Source organism: Leptopilina boulardi, unplaced genomic scaffold (assembly GCF_019393585.1).
Source record: "Leptopilina boulardi isolate dan_hultmark-lab unplaced genomic scaffold, ZJU_Lbou_2.1 LbouV2_298, whole genome shotgun sequence".
Lineage (NCBI taxonomy): Eukaryota > Metazoa > Arthropoda > Insecta > Hymenoptera > Figitidae > Leptopilina > Leptopilina boulardi.
In genome coordinates this window covers 444,041-461,226 of record NW_026137860.1, presented here as the reverse complement: position 1 = coordinate 461,226, position 17,186 = coordinate 444,041, and the positions used below count along the sequence as shown (strand labels likewise).

At 22.3% G+C, this 17,186-nt stretch overlaps 1 protein-coding gene across 1 annotated transcript; it reads right to left on the bottom strand.

Annotated features, from left to right (window-relative positions):
* Positions 1 to 1,880: 1,880 nt before the first annotated feature.
* On the bottom strand, positions 1,881 to 8,651 carry LOC127282337 (putative mediator of RNA polymerase II transcription subunit 12). Its single transcript, XM_051306508.1, has 4 exons — positions 8,582 to 8,651; positions 8,390 to 8,480; positions 3,750 to 4,484; positions 1,881 to 2,096 (listed from the first exon to the last, which is right to left on the bottom strand). The coding sequence occupies exons 2-4, from the start codon at positions 8,471 to 8,473 to the stop codon at positions 1,881 to 1,883; spliced, it is 1,035 nt and encodes a 344-aa protein (XP_051162465.1). The 5' UTR covers positions 8,474 to 8,480; positions 8,582 to 8,651.
* Positions 8,652 to 17,186: the final 8,535 nt, after the last annotated feature.

Below are 17,186 nucleotides of genomic sequence, written 5' to 3'. Positions count from 1 at the left end.
AGGATTTTCTATTTTTGTATTTTTTATATATTGTTATGAGAGTTAATCAAGCAGCCATATTTTTTAGTCAATATTTTTATTGTTATTACTTTTATTGTTTATTGTTTCTTTCTTACATTTAAATAAAACTGCTTTCGAAGGTTTAAATTATCGCTTCGTTACTGACTTTACCTACCTGCATATCACGATAATACTATTTTATACTTTTTATAAGAGAGCAAAGAACTCAAGAGTTCCAAAAATTTAAGACCCGGACTCATCCGGCGAGCAAATCCTTTGGCTCAAAATTCAGATCATTACAAAATAAAAAAAGTAAGTAGAATGAAAAATATAAATAAAACCAATAAAATGAGCAAAATAAATAGATAAATAAGCGAAATGGAATAGAAAAAGTAAGTAAAATAAACAAAATAAGTAAATAGAATAAATGAAATGAATGTAATAAATAAAATCATTAAAATATACAAAATAAATAGATAAATGAAACAAATGAAATTTATTCTCAAATCCTTTTTCACATTGTAAAATATAGCTTCTACATTTAATTTGGAATATTTTTTATACATAAGTATTGCAATCAATAATTGTGACTTTTTTTATTATTCAGAACAAATGTTTCAATATTTTTAATTTCATTATGAGAATGTCGATTTAAATAATAACCAATAATTATGAAATGACATAAAATAAAAAAAAATTTAGGGAGAAATAATATTTTTATTTGCAGATATATAATAGGCATTCTACATTATCGACTGATAACGTGAATGCCAGATGTTTGTGTTTTTAATTTGTAAAATACTCACTTGCGAGAGAGGCGCTGTTCTAACCTGCGTTAATTATAATAATTACATTAGTAAGAAAAAGAAATTTTTGACAACAAAACAATACAAATTAACCACAGATCTTTTTAAAAAGATCCCTTTTTTACTCTCTCAAAATATCTTTCTTGAATGTTTCATTGCTTTGGAGATATCTTGCACAATCCAAAAGTAATTTTGTGGATCGATACATTACCAACAAAATTTTCACAACGCGTATTCAATCTATAAAATCAATAAAAAATTTTTTTAAACAAAATGTGAAATAAATACCAGAGTGCCCTAAAAAAACATGTCCTCTTTCACCTCTTAAAATATTATTAAAAAATTCCACTCCTGTTATGAGAAATCTTGCACAATAAAAAAAAATCAATAATTATAAAAAAAATTTATTTTTTTTTTTAAATTAAATAAATACCAGAGAGCCCTCAAAAAACATGTCCTCTTTCATCTCCTAAAATATTATTAAAAAATTCCACTCCTGTTAGGAGAAATCTTGCACAACAGATATGCAGAATTTTCTCCATCAATCACGTGACCACTGAATAACATGACCTTAAGAAACATGTGACCATTGAATAACACGAATGCAAATTGGGATAGAAAATTGAGGACAGTACAATCGTAACACAAGAGAATTTGAAATTGTTCATTATTGTTATTTTGATTTCTCTGTTTGTGTTACTGCCTCTGTTTACTGGTTGTACTGCCTCCAAAGATTAACAAAATTAAAAACGCCGCCTTTGCCGCAACAGATAAAACATAAATGAAATAGAAAGTTAAGGACAGTACAATCGTATCACAAGAGAATTTTAAATTTTTTATGTGTCGCGATATGAAGAAAGGGACCTAAGAAGCCGAGTATTACAAGTTGACTGTTGAAAGGCATTCCCACTACATCGCAGTGTACCATGAGACTGTGAAATGGTGGGGATGGATCTCACCAGCTGGTCGATAATACTCGGCTTCTTAGGTCCCTTTCTTCATATCTCGACACATCTTTTTATTTAGATTTCTTTGTTTGTGTTACGATTGTACTACCACCGAATATGAACTAAATTAAAATCGCCGATAATGCCGCCTATCGCCCCTATCTCTTCTGTCTTCTGCCCAGTCTTCTTTTTCCCAATCTAAGCCTTGTCTCTCCCTCTCCTTGTTTCTCTCGTTCAATTTCTGCTTCCTGATGTAGACTTCTATGCTGTTCAACCTCTGTTCATGCTTCCACCTCTCCCTATCGACTTCTTGCTTTAATTTTCGAAGCTCAACAGCCCAATCCTAAAAAAAATTAAATTATTAATAAACATTTATAACGAAAAGAAATATAAGAATGGAATATTATTATTATTATTTATATGTATAAGACAATTAAATATTATTTATTTGTCTTATTAATGTTATTTTATTTATTCTATTTATTTTATTTATTTTATTCATATTTGTTTGATTTATATTTTTTATTTTATTCATTTCACTTATTTTATTTTTTTTATTTATTTCATTTCTTTTATTTAATTCTTTCATTTTATTTATTTTTATTCATTTCACTTATTTTATTTTTTTTATTTATTTCATTTCTTTTTTTTAATTCATTCATTTTATTTATTTTTATTCATTTCACTTATTTTATTTATTTTGTTCTCTTTATTTCATTTATTTTAATAATTTTACTTATTTTATTTACACTATTTGTTGGATATATATTTTTTATTTATGATATTTATTTATTTTTGAATTAATGATTGTATTTAATTTTTTATTTATGTTGTTTTACTTTTTATATTTATTTTAATCACTTCACTTATTTTCTTCATTCTTATTCAATTAACTTATTTTATTTGTTTTATTTATTTCATCGATTTTACTGATTCTGCGTATACTATTTGTTTTATTTATATTTTTTACTTTATACATTACACTTATTTTATTTATTTTTTTATTTATGTTCTTTTATTTCGTTTATTAATTCTATTTATTTTTATTCATTTGACTTATTTTATCTATTTTATTTGTTTGATTTACTTTGCTTATATTTTTTATTTTATTTATTTTTTTATTTATTTTAATTCTCTATTTGCATTGCAAATTTTCTAAAACATTAAGGCGTACTTGCGTTTGCGAAGACGAAAAATAGGTGCCTTTTTATAATTTTTTTTCACAGCCATTTTAATTAAAAAATTTTTAACTTTTTTTATTGATTTTTTTATTTTAGATTGTCAGGAGTGGCTTCACAGGGGGTGCCGCAAAACCTTACAATTTTCAGAACCTCTACTTTGGCACCCTCTACGAATCGTAGTTAACAATGAAAAAACAAAATAATTCTTGCTTTTTGTAATTTTAATAATGTATTTCAAGGAATAAAAAAAGTTTTTAAAATTTTAATTAAAATGGCTGTGAAAAAAATATTGTAAAGAGGTGCCTATTTTTCGTCTTCGCAAACGCAAGTACGCTTTAATAATTTCATTTTTTTTACTTACTTTGGGAGCGCTGGCCGAGGAAGACGGTCGCTGTTGTATGGTTTCCTGTAGAATTAATATATTTTTCAGAAAAATATTTAAAGTACAATTTTACACTGAAGAAAATTTATATCAAATTTCAATAAGAAATTCCGAAATTTTAGTATAAATTTTACATTTTAAGGAAAACTTGACAAAATGAGAGAAATTCATATAAAATATATTAAATTTCAGAAAACAGTTTATAGAAATACTAAAACTTATATTAAAATTCGTAAATGTACTAAGGTGTAAAATACATGTAATTTAAGTTTGAAATTGATTCATCAAATTCTGAAATATCTTTTCTGAAGTCTAATACATTTTATGTCAATTTTTCTCATCTTTGTACTTTTCCCCTAAATTGTAACATTTATACTAAAATTTCTTATCTATTTTCTTTCAATGTAGATTAATATTTTTTTTTTAAACTTACCTTGATTTCTTGATGCGAGGTACCCTGGGGTGCCGGATAGTAAGAAGATTGAGCAGGCAGTTGTGCGAAACTAGGTTGCTGAAAACTGGGTTGTTGGAAATTGTTTTGTAGTTGTTGTATCGGCAATTGCTGTTGCGTTGACAGCTGTTGTTGCATCGGGAGCTGCTGTTGTATTTGTAGTTGCGATTGCAATGGTTGCATCGGCGGCTGCTGTTGCATTGGCAGTTGCGATTGCAATGGTTGCATCGGCGGCTGCTGCTGCATGGGCAGTAGTGATTGCAATGGTTGCATTGGCAGTTGTTGCAATTTCATTTGCTGTTGCATCGGCAACCGTTGTGATTGCGGTTGTTGCAATTTCTGTTCTTGTTGCAATGGCAGTTGTTGTTGCATCGGCAGTTGTAAAGGCTGCATTGCCGGCTCCTGTTGCATCATCAGATGTTGTTGCATCGGCGGCTGTTGCATTTTTAGTTCCTGTTGTTGCATCGACAGTTGCTGTTGTTGCATTGGCAATAATTGTGAAGGCGGTGGTTGTGGCAAGGGTGGCGGTTGTTGTAGCTGCAGTGGTTGCGTCTGCTGTTGCATTAGCGGTGGTTGCTGCAAGGGTGGCGGCTGTTGTAGCTGTAGTTGTTGCGTCTGCTGTTGCATTGGCGGTGGTTGTTGCAACGGTGGCGGCTGTTGTAACTGCTGTTGTAACTGCTGTTGTTGCATCTCTGGCTTATTAGTATTGCGGCGGTTCTGAATTTGGAAAATATTTATTTGATAAATGAAACGAAATAAATAAGAAACATAAAATAAAAAAGAAAATATATAGAATAACAAATAAAATAAGTGAAAGAAATAAAATAATAAATATAAATAGTACGAAAAGTGTAAATGAAATAAGTAGAATTAATAATTAAAATAAATAAATCAAATAAAAGAACAAATAAAATAAGTGAAATGAATAAAATAAAAAATATAAATCTTTATTTCTTTTATTCATTCTATTAATTTATTATTCATTTATTTCTAATTTTATTCATTTCACTTATTTTATTTGTTATTTTATTTATTTTATTAATTTCAATTATTAATTTTACTTATTTTATTTACACTATTTGTAATATTTATATTATTTTATTTATTCATTTCTCTTATTTTATTAGTTTATTTATTCATTTTCTTTGTTATTTTATTTTTCTTATTTATTTAAATTTTTAAAAATTTATAAATAAATTTATTACTTAAAATGTACATTGATAATAAGTGAAATGAATAAAATAAATAAAAGAAATAAAACATAAATGAAAAAAAATATAAAATATAAATCAAACAAATAGTCTAAATAAAATAAGGAAAATTAATGATTGAAATAAAATAAATAAAATAAGTGAAGTGAATGAAATAAAAAAAAAATTTTTTAAATAGTATAAATAAAATAATTAATAAGTAAAATTAATAAAATAACAAATAAAATAAGTGAAGTGAATAAAATAAATAGACGAAATAAAATAAAAGAAATAAAAAAATAAAAGAAATGAAACTAATTAAATAAAAAAAAACAAATCAAACAAACGGTGTAAAAAAATAAGTAAAATTAATAATTGAAATTAATAAAACATATTAAATAAATGAAATAAGCGAAATGAATAAAATAAAAAATGTAAATAATTCTTTCTTTTATTTATTCTATTTATTATTTATTTCAATTATTAAATTTTTTTATTTTATTTATTAAATTATTTATTTTCTTTGTTATTTTATTTTTCTTATTTATTTAAATTTTAAAAAATTTGTAAATAAATTTATTATTTAAAATGTGCATAAATAATAAGTGAAATGAATAGAATAAATAAAAGAAATAAAACAACATAAATGAGGAAAAAAATATGAAATATAAATCAAACAAATAGTCTAAATAAAGTAAGAAAAATTGATGATTGAAATAAAATAAATAAAATAAATGTAGTGAATAAAATAAAAAAAAATAAAATAAATAAAATAAGTGAAGTGAATAAAATAAAAAAAAAATAAAAAAAAACAGCATAAATAAAATAATTTTGTGTAAATAAAAAAGTGTAAATAAAATTATTAAACTGAATAAATTAAATGTAATAAATATGGCAAAAAAAATTAGTGAAATGTATAAAATAAAAAATATAAATCTTTATTTCTTTGATATATTCTATTCATTTATTATTCATTTACTTCTTATTTTATTCATTTCACTTATTTTATTTGTTATTTTATTAGTTTTATTAATTTCAATTATTAAATTTATTTATTTTATTTACACTACTTGAACTATTCATATTTTTATTTTATTCATCTCAGCTATTTTATTTGTTATTTTAGTTTTCTTATATTTATTTAAATTTAAATTAATTTAGAAATAAATTTATTATTAATTGAAATGTACGTAAATAGTAAGTGAAATGAATAGAATAAATAAAGCAAAATAAAACAATATGAATGAAAGAAAAAAAATATTAATCAAACAAATATTGTAAATAAAATAAAAATAAATTAAATGAAATAAATAAGAAAAATAAAATAATAAAGAAAATAAATAAAATAACAAAACTAAGTCAAATGAAATAAAATAAATAATATAAATAAAATAACAAATAAAATAAGTGAAGTGAATAAAATACATAAAAAAATTAAACAACATAAAAAAATGAAATGAAAAATATTAATCAAACAAATAGTGTAAATAAAATTAGTTAAGTGAATAAAATAAATGTAATAAATAAAACAAAAAAAAATAAATATAATGTATAAGAATAAACAAATTGAATGAAAAAAATGAAATCAATAGAATAAGTGAAATGAATAAAATAAAAAATATAAATATTTATTTTTTTTTGTTTATTCTATTTATTTATTATTTATTTATTTTTCATTTCATTCCTTTCACTTATTTTATTTGTTTTATTAATTTCAATTATTAAATTTACTTATTAAATTTATACAATATTTATACTATTTATATTTTTTTTTATTTATTTTACTTATTTTCTTTGTTATTTTGATTTTTCTTAATTATTTAAATTTGAATAATTTTATAAGTAATTTTATTATTTAAAATGTACATAAAATAATAAGTGAATTGAATAGAATATATAAAAGAAATAAAGCAACATGCATAAGAAAATAAAATAAAAAATATAAATCAAACAAATAGTATAAATAAAGTTTGAAAAATTAATGATTGAAATTAAATAAAATAAGTAAAGTGAATAAAATAAATAAAAAAAAATAAAACAACATAAATAAAATAATTAATAAGTAAAATTAAAAAAATAACGGAAATAGATAAATGAAATAAAATAAATAAAATAAAATAAGTGAGGTGAACAAAATAAATAGAAGAAATAAAAAAATAAAAGAACTTAAACAAATTACATTAAGAAAAATACAAATCAAACAAACAGTGTATAGCAAATAAGTAAAATTAAGAATTGAAATTAATAAAATATATTAAATAAATAAAATAAGTGAAATGAATAAAATAAAAAATATAAATAATTCATTCTTTTATTTATTCTATTTATTTATTATTTTTTTTATTTCATTCCTTCTACTTATTTTATTTGTTAGTTTATTTATTTTCTTTTGTTATTTTATTTTTCTTCTTTATTTAAATTTAATTTAATTTATAAATAAATTTGTAATTTATTGTTTATTTATTTCTTATTTTATTCATTTACTTACATTATTTGTTATTTTAATTGTTTTATTAATTTTAATTATTAAATTTATTTATTTTATTTACACTATTTGTACAACTTCTGTTTTTTTATTTTATTCATTTCAGCTATTTTATTTGTTCAATTATTTATTTTTGTTGTTATTTTATTTTTCTTATTTATTTAAATTTAAATAAATTTAATATCTAAAATTTACATAAAATATTAAGTGAAACGAATAGAATAAATAAAAGAAATATAACAACTTAAATAAAAAAATAAAATAAAAAAAAATCAAACAAATAGAGTAAATAAAATAAGTAAAATTAATAAAAACAAACAAAATAAGTGAAATGAATAAAAATAAATAAAATGAAATAAATAAGGAAAATAAAATAACAAAGAAAATAAATAAAATAACAAATAAAATAAGTGAATTGAATAAAATAGAAAACATAAATCATACAAACAGTGTAAATTAAATTAGTAGAGTGAACAAAATAAGTAAAATAAAGGAAATGAAATAAATAAAATAAATAATATAACAAATAAATTAAATAAAATAACAAATAAAATAAGTAAAGTGAGTAAAATAAATAGAAGAAATAAAACAACATAAATAAAGGAATAAAATAAAAATATATATCAACCAAAAGTAGTCTAAATACAATAAGTGCAATGGATAAAAATAAATTGAACGAAATAAATAAGAAAAATAAAATAACAAAGACAATAAATAAAATAACAAAAATAAGTCAAATGAAATAAAATAAATAATATAAATAAAATAACAAATAAAATAAGTGAAGTGAATAAAATACATAAAAGAAAAAATAGGACATAAATAAAATAAGAAAAATAAATCAAACAAATAGTGTGCATAAAGTAAATAAAATTAATAAATGAAATAAATAAAACAAATAAAATAAGTGAAATAAATAAAAATAAATAAAACACACAAGCACTTACCGATGTTGATCTGGCTGATTTTGCTGGTTCGGTGTTTTTAGCTTTGGCGGAAGCCTTCCTTTTTTCTGCACCTTTGTTGGCCATAAAACGCCTGAAAAAGAAAAATTTTGTTATAAGTATAAATGTACAAAAAAAAAATTAATAATTTCCAAGTTGATAAAAATAATTATATTTAAAAGAAATTTAACTTACCACTAGCAATAGCCAACGAAACAACAACAGCAGAACCAAAGACCACCAACGACTACGATGCACTAATAGCTACTAGGTTACAATTTCGAAATCGTCAAAAACGACGCCGAGGAATCGAAATCGCTAGTGTCAGGGGAAGGGGAACTATCTCCGGCAACCAATCATCGTGGACACTGAGAGACCGCGCGCATGTCCCTTTGCTAAATTCAAAATCCGAGATTTGCTTGTGTGGAGATATGACTGTTGTGTTTTTCTCGAACCAACCGTTTTTTCAACCTTACTTTAATGTTATGAAATGAAAAAGGTTGGTCTTCTTGAAAACAAACATCAGGACCGTATAAAAATGATGTGACTGTCCACACCGGAAATTAGACTTTTGTCTTAAATAATTTTTTAATTATTTCCAAAAATAAATTAATAGTAATAAATAATAATAATAAATATAATCTAAAAATTGTTAAACATTCTTTTTAATCATTTTATTTTGTTCTCTAAATATGAATTAGTTAAAAATAACTAATTATTAGTAAAATTGTGGAATACTTTTTTGCATCAGTAACAAATAAAAAATTAGTTTTTTCCAATAATGTTAACATATATTTTTTTCAATATGTAAAATTATAAATAAATATTTTATTTTAATTAAAATAAATAATAAACTTCAAAGAAATAAATTGTATTAAAAAATTTCATATTTTTCAAAAATACCAAATGAATTATAAACTGCAAAATTAAAAAAAGATTCATTCAATTTTTTGTTCATTTAAAAATTTTTAAAACTTTTTATGTTAAGAAAATGCAACTATTTGAGATTACATTTTCAACAGTTTTTTTTGAAGATTTTTTAACTTAAATATAAGGCTTTAGGAAATTAATAATTCTCAAAACGTTCTCAAGGTCAAAAAATTCAACTCATTTTTTTGTTTAAAACAATTAAAAGCTTGTTCAGTCCGAATTGCTTTATCTAAAAATTCATAAAATACCCATTTTAAAAATGATCTAATCGTAAAATGATAACAATACTTTAGCCATCAATAATTATACATTTTTGAAATTACAAAAGCTGCAACTGTTTCGAACCAGTTACATACATGGTAAAAGAACACAGTACTCACTGGTTCAGTGGTGCTGTGGATATGGCGCCTGTCTATAGTCCCAGGGGTCGTGGTATCGATTCCCGTTTTGTTAATTTTTTTTTATTTTGAATTATTGTTATAATTATTTTAACTATGATAATAATTATTATATTCATTATAATTATTTACAATAATTATTTTTAATTAATATCAGTGTTGGCTTCATGTATAGTCCACCTCACAATAATAAAAACTTTTATAGTGAAGTAGACTATATAAGAAGCCATCCCTGATTAAAATAAATTAATTTTTTCTAATTTTCATTCGCACAATAAGAGGTCGATAGGATTTCTTGAAATTAGTTTGAACATATTCAAAAAATTAGTTTTATTTTCAAATTTTACTAATTTTTTTTTAACTATGCAAAATTATAAAAATATTTATTTTTACTCTTTAAATTAAATGAGTAAAAATTTTAACTAATTGAAATTAGTGACTCACTTTTTGATTTTAAATTAGTTAAATTTCACTAATTATTAGTAAACGTTACTAGTTATTAGTAATGTTTTACTAATCCAATAGCAAAAAGTGAGTCACAAATTGAAATTAGTAAACAAATTTACTAATTCAGATTTAGGGAGTAGAAAAATAGTATTAAACTTGCAAGAAATAAATCTTGTTAACAAAATTCAGATTTTTCAAAAATACAAACATAAATTATACACAGGATAATAAAAAAAATTGTATTTAATTTGTTTTTGAGGTTACATTTTCAAACTCTTATTTGAAGATTTTTTGAATTAAATACGTCTTTGAGAAATCAATAATTCTCCAAACATTCTCAAGGTTAAAGGAATTCCTCTTCCATTCAGTTTAAAATACTTTGAATTTTGAACTTGTTTAATCTGAATTTCTATAAGTGAAATATCCTAAAATTCCCTCTTTTGAAAATTTTAAATCGTGCAGATAAAACTATAATTTTGCCATCAATATTTATAATTTTTTATAATTATACAAGCTGCTTCTGCTTCAAACCGTTCACATACTTAGTGAATGCAGGGAGTCATCACTGGTTCAGTGGTGCTGTGGATATGGCGCATGTCCATAGTCCCAAGGGTCGTGGTATCGATACCCGTCCCGTTAATTTTTTTTTAATTTGGAATAATTGTTATAATTATAATAAATATAATAATAATTATTATATTTATTATAATTATTTATTAATTTATAGTATAGTATTTATTAATTTATTAATTTACAATAATTATTTTTAAACAATAGAATTTAATTTTTTCTAATTTTCATTCGCTTAATGAGAGGTCGATAGGATTTCTTGAAATTAGTTTTGAACAAATTCCAAAAACTAGTTTTTTTTCAAATTATGTTGAGAATTTTTCCTTAACTATGTAAAATGTTAAAAATATTTATTTTTAATCTCTAAATTTGAATGAGTAAAAATTTTAACGAATTGAAATAAGTGACTCACTTTTTGATATTTAGTTATTTACATTTCACTAATTATTAGTAAACGTTACTAATTATTAGTAAAATTTTACTAAAACAATAGCAAAAAGTGAGTCACTAAAACAAATTAGTAAACATATTTACTAATTCTGATTTATCGAGCAGTAAAGTAAGTATTAACCTTGAAAGAAATAAATCTTCTCAACAAAGATCAGATTTTTCAAAAATACAAACATAAATTATGTACAAGAAAATTAAAAAAAATTCGATTTAATTTGTTGTACACTTTGAAATTTCTGGAATTTTTTATTTAAGAAAATTCGAATTTTTGAGGTTACATTTTCAAACTCTGATTTGAAGATTTGTTAAATTAAATATGTCTTTGAGAAATCAATAATTCTCCAAACATTGTCAAGGTTAAAAGAATTCCTCTACCATTCAGTTTAAAATACTTTGAATTTAGAACTTGTTTATTTTCATTTTCTATATGTGAAATTACCTAAAATTCCCATTTTTAAAAATTTTAAATCGTACAGATAAAACTATAATTTGGCCATTAATATTTATAATTTTTTATAATTATACAAGCTGCTTCTGCTTCGAACCGTTCACATATTTAGTGAATGCAGGGTGTCATCACTGGTTCAGTAGTGCTGTGGATATGGCGCCTGTCTATAGTCCCAAAGGTCGTGGTATCGATTCCCGTCCCGTTAATTTTTTTTTTAATTTGGAATAATTGTTATAATTATAATAAATATAATAATAATTATATTTACTATAATTATTTACAATAATTATTTTTAAACAATAGAATTTAATTTTTTCTAATTTTCATTCGCTTAATGAGAGGTCGATAGGATTTCTTGAAATTAGTTTTGAACAAATTCTAAAAACTAGTTTTTTTATCAAATTATGCTGAGAATTTTTCCTTAACTATGTAAAATTTTGAAAATATTTATTTTTACTCTCTAAATTTGAATGAGTAAAAATTTTAACGAATTGAAATAAGTGACTCACTTCTGCTTTTAACCGTTCACATACTTAGTGAATGAAGGGAGTAATCACCGGTTCAGTGGTGCTGTGGATATGGCGCCTGTCTATAGTCCCAAAGGTCGTGGTATCGATTCCCGTCCCGTTAATTTTTTTTTTAATTTGGAATAATTGTTATAATTATAATAAATATAATAATAATTATATTTACTATAATTATTTACAATAATTATTTTTAAACAATAGAATTTAATTTTTTCTAATTTTCATTCGCTTAATGAGAGGTCGATAGGATTTCTTGAAATTAGTTTTGAACAAATTTTAAAAACTAGTTTTTTTATCAAATTATGCTGAGAATTTTTCCTTAACTATGTAAAATTTTGAAAATATTTATTTTTACTCTCTAAATTTGAATGAGTAAAAATTTTAACGAATTGAAATAAGTGACTCACTTCTGCTTCTAACCGTTCACATACTTAGTGAATGAAGGGAGTAATCACCGGTTCAGTGGTGCTGTGGATATGGCGCCTGTCTATAGTCCCAAAGGTCGTGGTATCGATTCCCGTCCCGTTAATTTTTTTTTTAATTTGGAATAATTGTTATAATTATAATAAATATAATAATAATTATATTTACTATAATTATTTACAATAATTATTTTTAAACAATAGAATTTAATTTTTTCTAATTTTCATTCGCTTAATGAGAGGTCGATAGGATTTCTTGAAATTAGTTTTGAACAAATTTTAAAAACTAGTTTTTTTATCAAATTATGCTGAGAATTTTTCCTTAACTATGTAAAATTTTGAAAATATTTATTTTTACTCTCTAAATTTGAATGAGTAAAAATTTTAACGAATTGAAATAAGTGACTCACTTCTGCTTCTAACCGTTCACATACTTAGTGAATGAAGGGAGTAATCACCGGTTCAGTGGTGCTGTGGATATGGCGCCTGTCTATAGTCCCAAAGGTCGTGGTATCGATTCCCGTCCCGTTAATTTTTTTTTTAATTTGGAATTATTGTTATAATTATAATAACTATAATAATAATTATTATATTTATTATAATTATTTACAATAATTATATAAGATTTCAAAAATACAAAATTAATAAAAAAAGATTTTTACACTGTAAAAATTAAATTTGTTACGTTTTTTTAAATTTTAAATTCCCATTTTTACAGAAAATTAAAATTTTTTTTTGAATTCTCCACACAATTTTGTGTAAGAAACCGTTAAACAAAAATGATACTCAATTAGGAAAAAAGTTATTTATTAATAATTGCCGCTGTGCGATGTGTAAATACGTAGTGTTGCGCCAGTGCAGTAGGGTCGTGCACGCTCGGCGGCAATTATAAATAAATAACTTTTTTCCTAATTGAGTCTCATTTTTTTCTCAACGGTTTCTTACACAAAACTGTGTGGGGAATTCAAAAAAAATTTAAATTTCCTGTATGACGTCAAGAACACTATTTGTTAATAACATTTTATAAATAAACAATATAAAAAGCTATTAAATATGAAATTTTTAAAAATAAAAATTATATTTGGAAACTACATTTTAAGACGAGAAAACACCTTTTTTTCTATCTTAATTGGTCCACAGGAACTCGAGAAAAAATTTTTTTTAAATAAGATTGCAAAAAATTTCAATTGTTTATAAATGTAACGAAAAAATTTTTTTTGACCTAAAAATTTCAGGGAATTATTTTTACCATGTAAGGAGTCAAAGGAAATGATTTTTGATTAAAAAAAAAATTTTCGAATTTTAGGTGATCCGTTTGAGAAATTCTGACTCATATATATATATATACATATATATAAAATAATAAATAAATATTATTAATAAATAAATATGAAAGTAAAAAATTATACAATATATATATAATTATTCACATTTTATTATTAGTATTATTGATATATTATTATATTAGTATTATATTATTTCCCACCCTCTTTTATTATTATTTATAAATAATAATAATAAATACTAAAGATGAATATAATTAATGTTTCCCTGAAAAATTTATATTTTTCAGGGAAAATATTTTTTATATTTAATTTTATTTTTTAAATAACTGAACCTGATGAGGTTGACAGAAGCAGTCAACGAAACGTTGTTCTAATGACATAAAAAAGAGATCTGCTTTTTTATTCAAAATACTATCCTTCCAAAAATTGAAAAAATTTCAACATTCAACAATAATAAATACCATTTTAACTTTTTTATTGTTGAAACTATTTGAAATACAAAGCCCTAAATGTTCTTACTAATTCAGATTTGAAGAACAATTATTCCATTAGTCTATAGTGTAGCGACGAGACTCAGTCAGCGTTATATGTATGCGTGAGTGATCTGAGACTCATACTACCTCACACAAATGTGTGAGCTGTGAAGCGCGTGCCACAAGAGGAAGGATATAGTAGAAGGACTTGGCCATTGAACGCGTAAAGCAATAATCGCTTATTTGTTTTTATCGTGAAGTTGCCCGTTCGAACCTGTCAAATCTTAAATAGCAATAACGATCAGATTTTTAATATTTTGTCTAATACTGACATCTTATTAAAACCTGAAGGTTAATTTGTTATTTAAAAACTGATAAAACACTATTGCAAAGTACATTAGTGTTATTTTTGTAAAGTGTGAAAGTGCAAGAGGACAGGAGACAATATTAGATAATATTTTTTTGTCTAATATTGAAATTTTATTAAAGTTAATAATAACATTGTTTTTTAAAAAATTTTATAACACAAACGCGAATTTGTATAAAAACTACTTTTTTGTGAATTTTGAAAGTGTAAGTGGACAGGAGATTTTTATTAAGTGGTGTAGTGATTTAAGTGTAAAAGACAATGGAGGAAAACAAACACAAGGAGAAAGAGGACACCAGCAAGGACAACGAGGACAAACGAGAAGGGAAGGAAGAATTTTTAAATAAGTGCTACAAACGGAAAAATGGGAAGTACCGTACCAGCGGAAGGAGACTCTCAAAATCAAAGAAAGCTAGAGCAAGGTAAGATCTATTATAATTTTTTATAGCATAATTTGACAGTTTTCCAAATTTTTTGAAAATCAGGGTTGCCATAAATATTTGATTTCGTTTTTCTCTAATTTCCAGATAGAATTATGACATTTTCCCTAATCTTTCTAAAAAAATTATTCAAAAATTTTAGTTTAAATTTTACAAATTAGGAAAACAGTTTATAGAAATATAAAAATTTATTTTAAAATTCGTAAAATAATCAATTATTAACTATATTAATTAAGGACTATTAAACTTTCTTAATTATAAAAGAAAACATACACTTTTGAACCTTTGAATTTGATCCTCCAGTTTTCTCAGTGTAGTGTAAATAAAATTATTAATCTGAATGAAATAAATGTAATAAATAAAACAAATAAAATAAATGAAATAAAAAATATAAATATTAATTCATTTTATTTATTCTATTCATTTCACTTAGTTTATTTATTTTCTTTGTTATTTTATTTTTATTTTTTTATTTCCTTTCATTTGATTTTATTCATTTCACTTATTTTATTTGTTTTATTAATTTCATTATTCAATTCATATTTTATTCCATGAAATTAATAAAATAAAAAATTTAAATAATTATTTTTTTTATTTATTCTATTAATTTATTATTTATTTATTTCTTATTTTATCCATTTCACTTATTTTATTTGTTATTTTATTTGTTTTATTAATTTCAATTATTAATTTTACTAATTTTATTTACATTATTTGTACTATTTATGTTATTTTATTTATTCATTTCACTTATTTTATTAGTTATTTTATTTATTTTCTTTGTTATTTTACTTTTCTTAGTTATTCAAACTTAAATAAATTTATTATTATAAGTTTGCCTAAAAGAATAAGTGAAATTAATAGAATAAATAATATAAATAAAATAACAAATAAAATAAGTGAAGTGAATAAAATACATAAAAAAATTAAACAACATAAATAAAAAATAAAATATTAATCAAACAAATAGTGTAAATAAAACAAGGGAAAGTAATGAAATAAATAAACCAAATAAAATAAGTGAAATGAATCAGAAAAAAATAAATTAAATAAATAAAAGAAATAAAAGAAAAGAAATTAAAAAAAACAAATAACATAAGTGAAGTGAATACAATAAATAGAAGAAATGAAACATAAGTAAAAAACTAAAATTAACAATAAAAATCAAAGAAATAATGTAAATAAAATGAGTAAAATTAATAATTGAAATTGATAAAATAAATTAAATAAATAAAATACATGAAATGAATAAAAATAAATGAAATAATGAAATAAGTAAGAAAAATAAAGTAACAAAGAAAATAATAAAATAACAAACAAAATAAGTGAAATGAATAAAAGAAAAAATGTAAATCATGCAAATGGTGTAAATATAATTAGTAAAGTGAATAAAGTAAATGTAATAAATAAAACAAAAAAAAAGAAGTATAATGTATAAGAATAAACAAATGAAATGAATAAACAAATGAAATGAATAAAATAAGTGAAGTAAATAAAATGAAAAATATAAATAATTATTTGTTTTATTTACTCTATTCATTTATTATTTTTTTTAATTTTATTCATTTCACTTATTTTATTTGTTTTTTTAATTTCAATTATTAACTTTACTTATTTTATTTACACTATTTGTACTATTAAATTTTTTATTTTATTACTTTCACTTATTATTTACAATTTACATAAAATAATAAGTGAAATGAATAGACTAAATAAAAGAAATAAAACAACATAAATAAAAAATTTTTTTAAAATATAGCTCTTACAAATACACTGAGAAAACTAGAGGATTGAAATGAACACATGGAGGGATAAAGAATTTATATTTGAGAGTTAGCTATAGGAAAACAATCTAAATATTGAAATACACTATTCACAGATATTTAAGCCATTTCTTCTGGAGGGAAAATGAGTTTATGGCAGAGGGACAAATTATTAATCATAAGAAATTCCTTCCTTATCGCACGCGGCACGAATAAATATGGCAACCTAACCCCAAAATTCAGTACGTTAAAGTGAATGCATTTCATTTGGTGATGTTC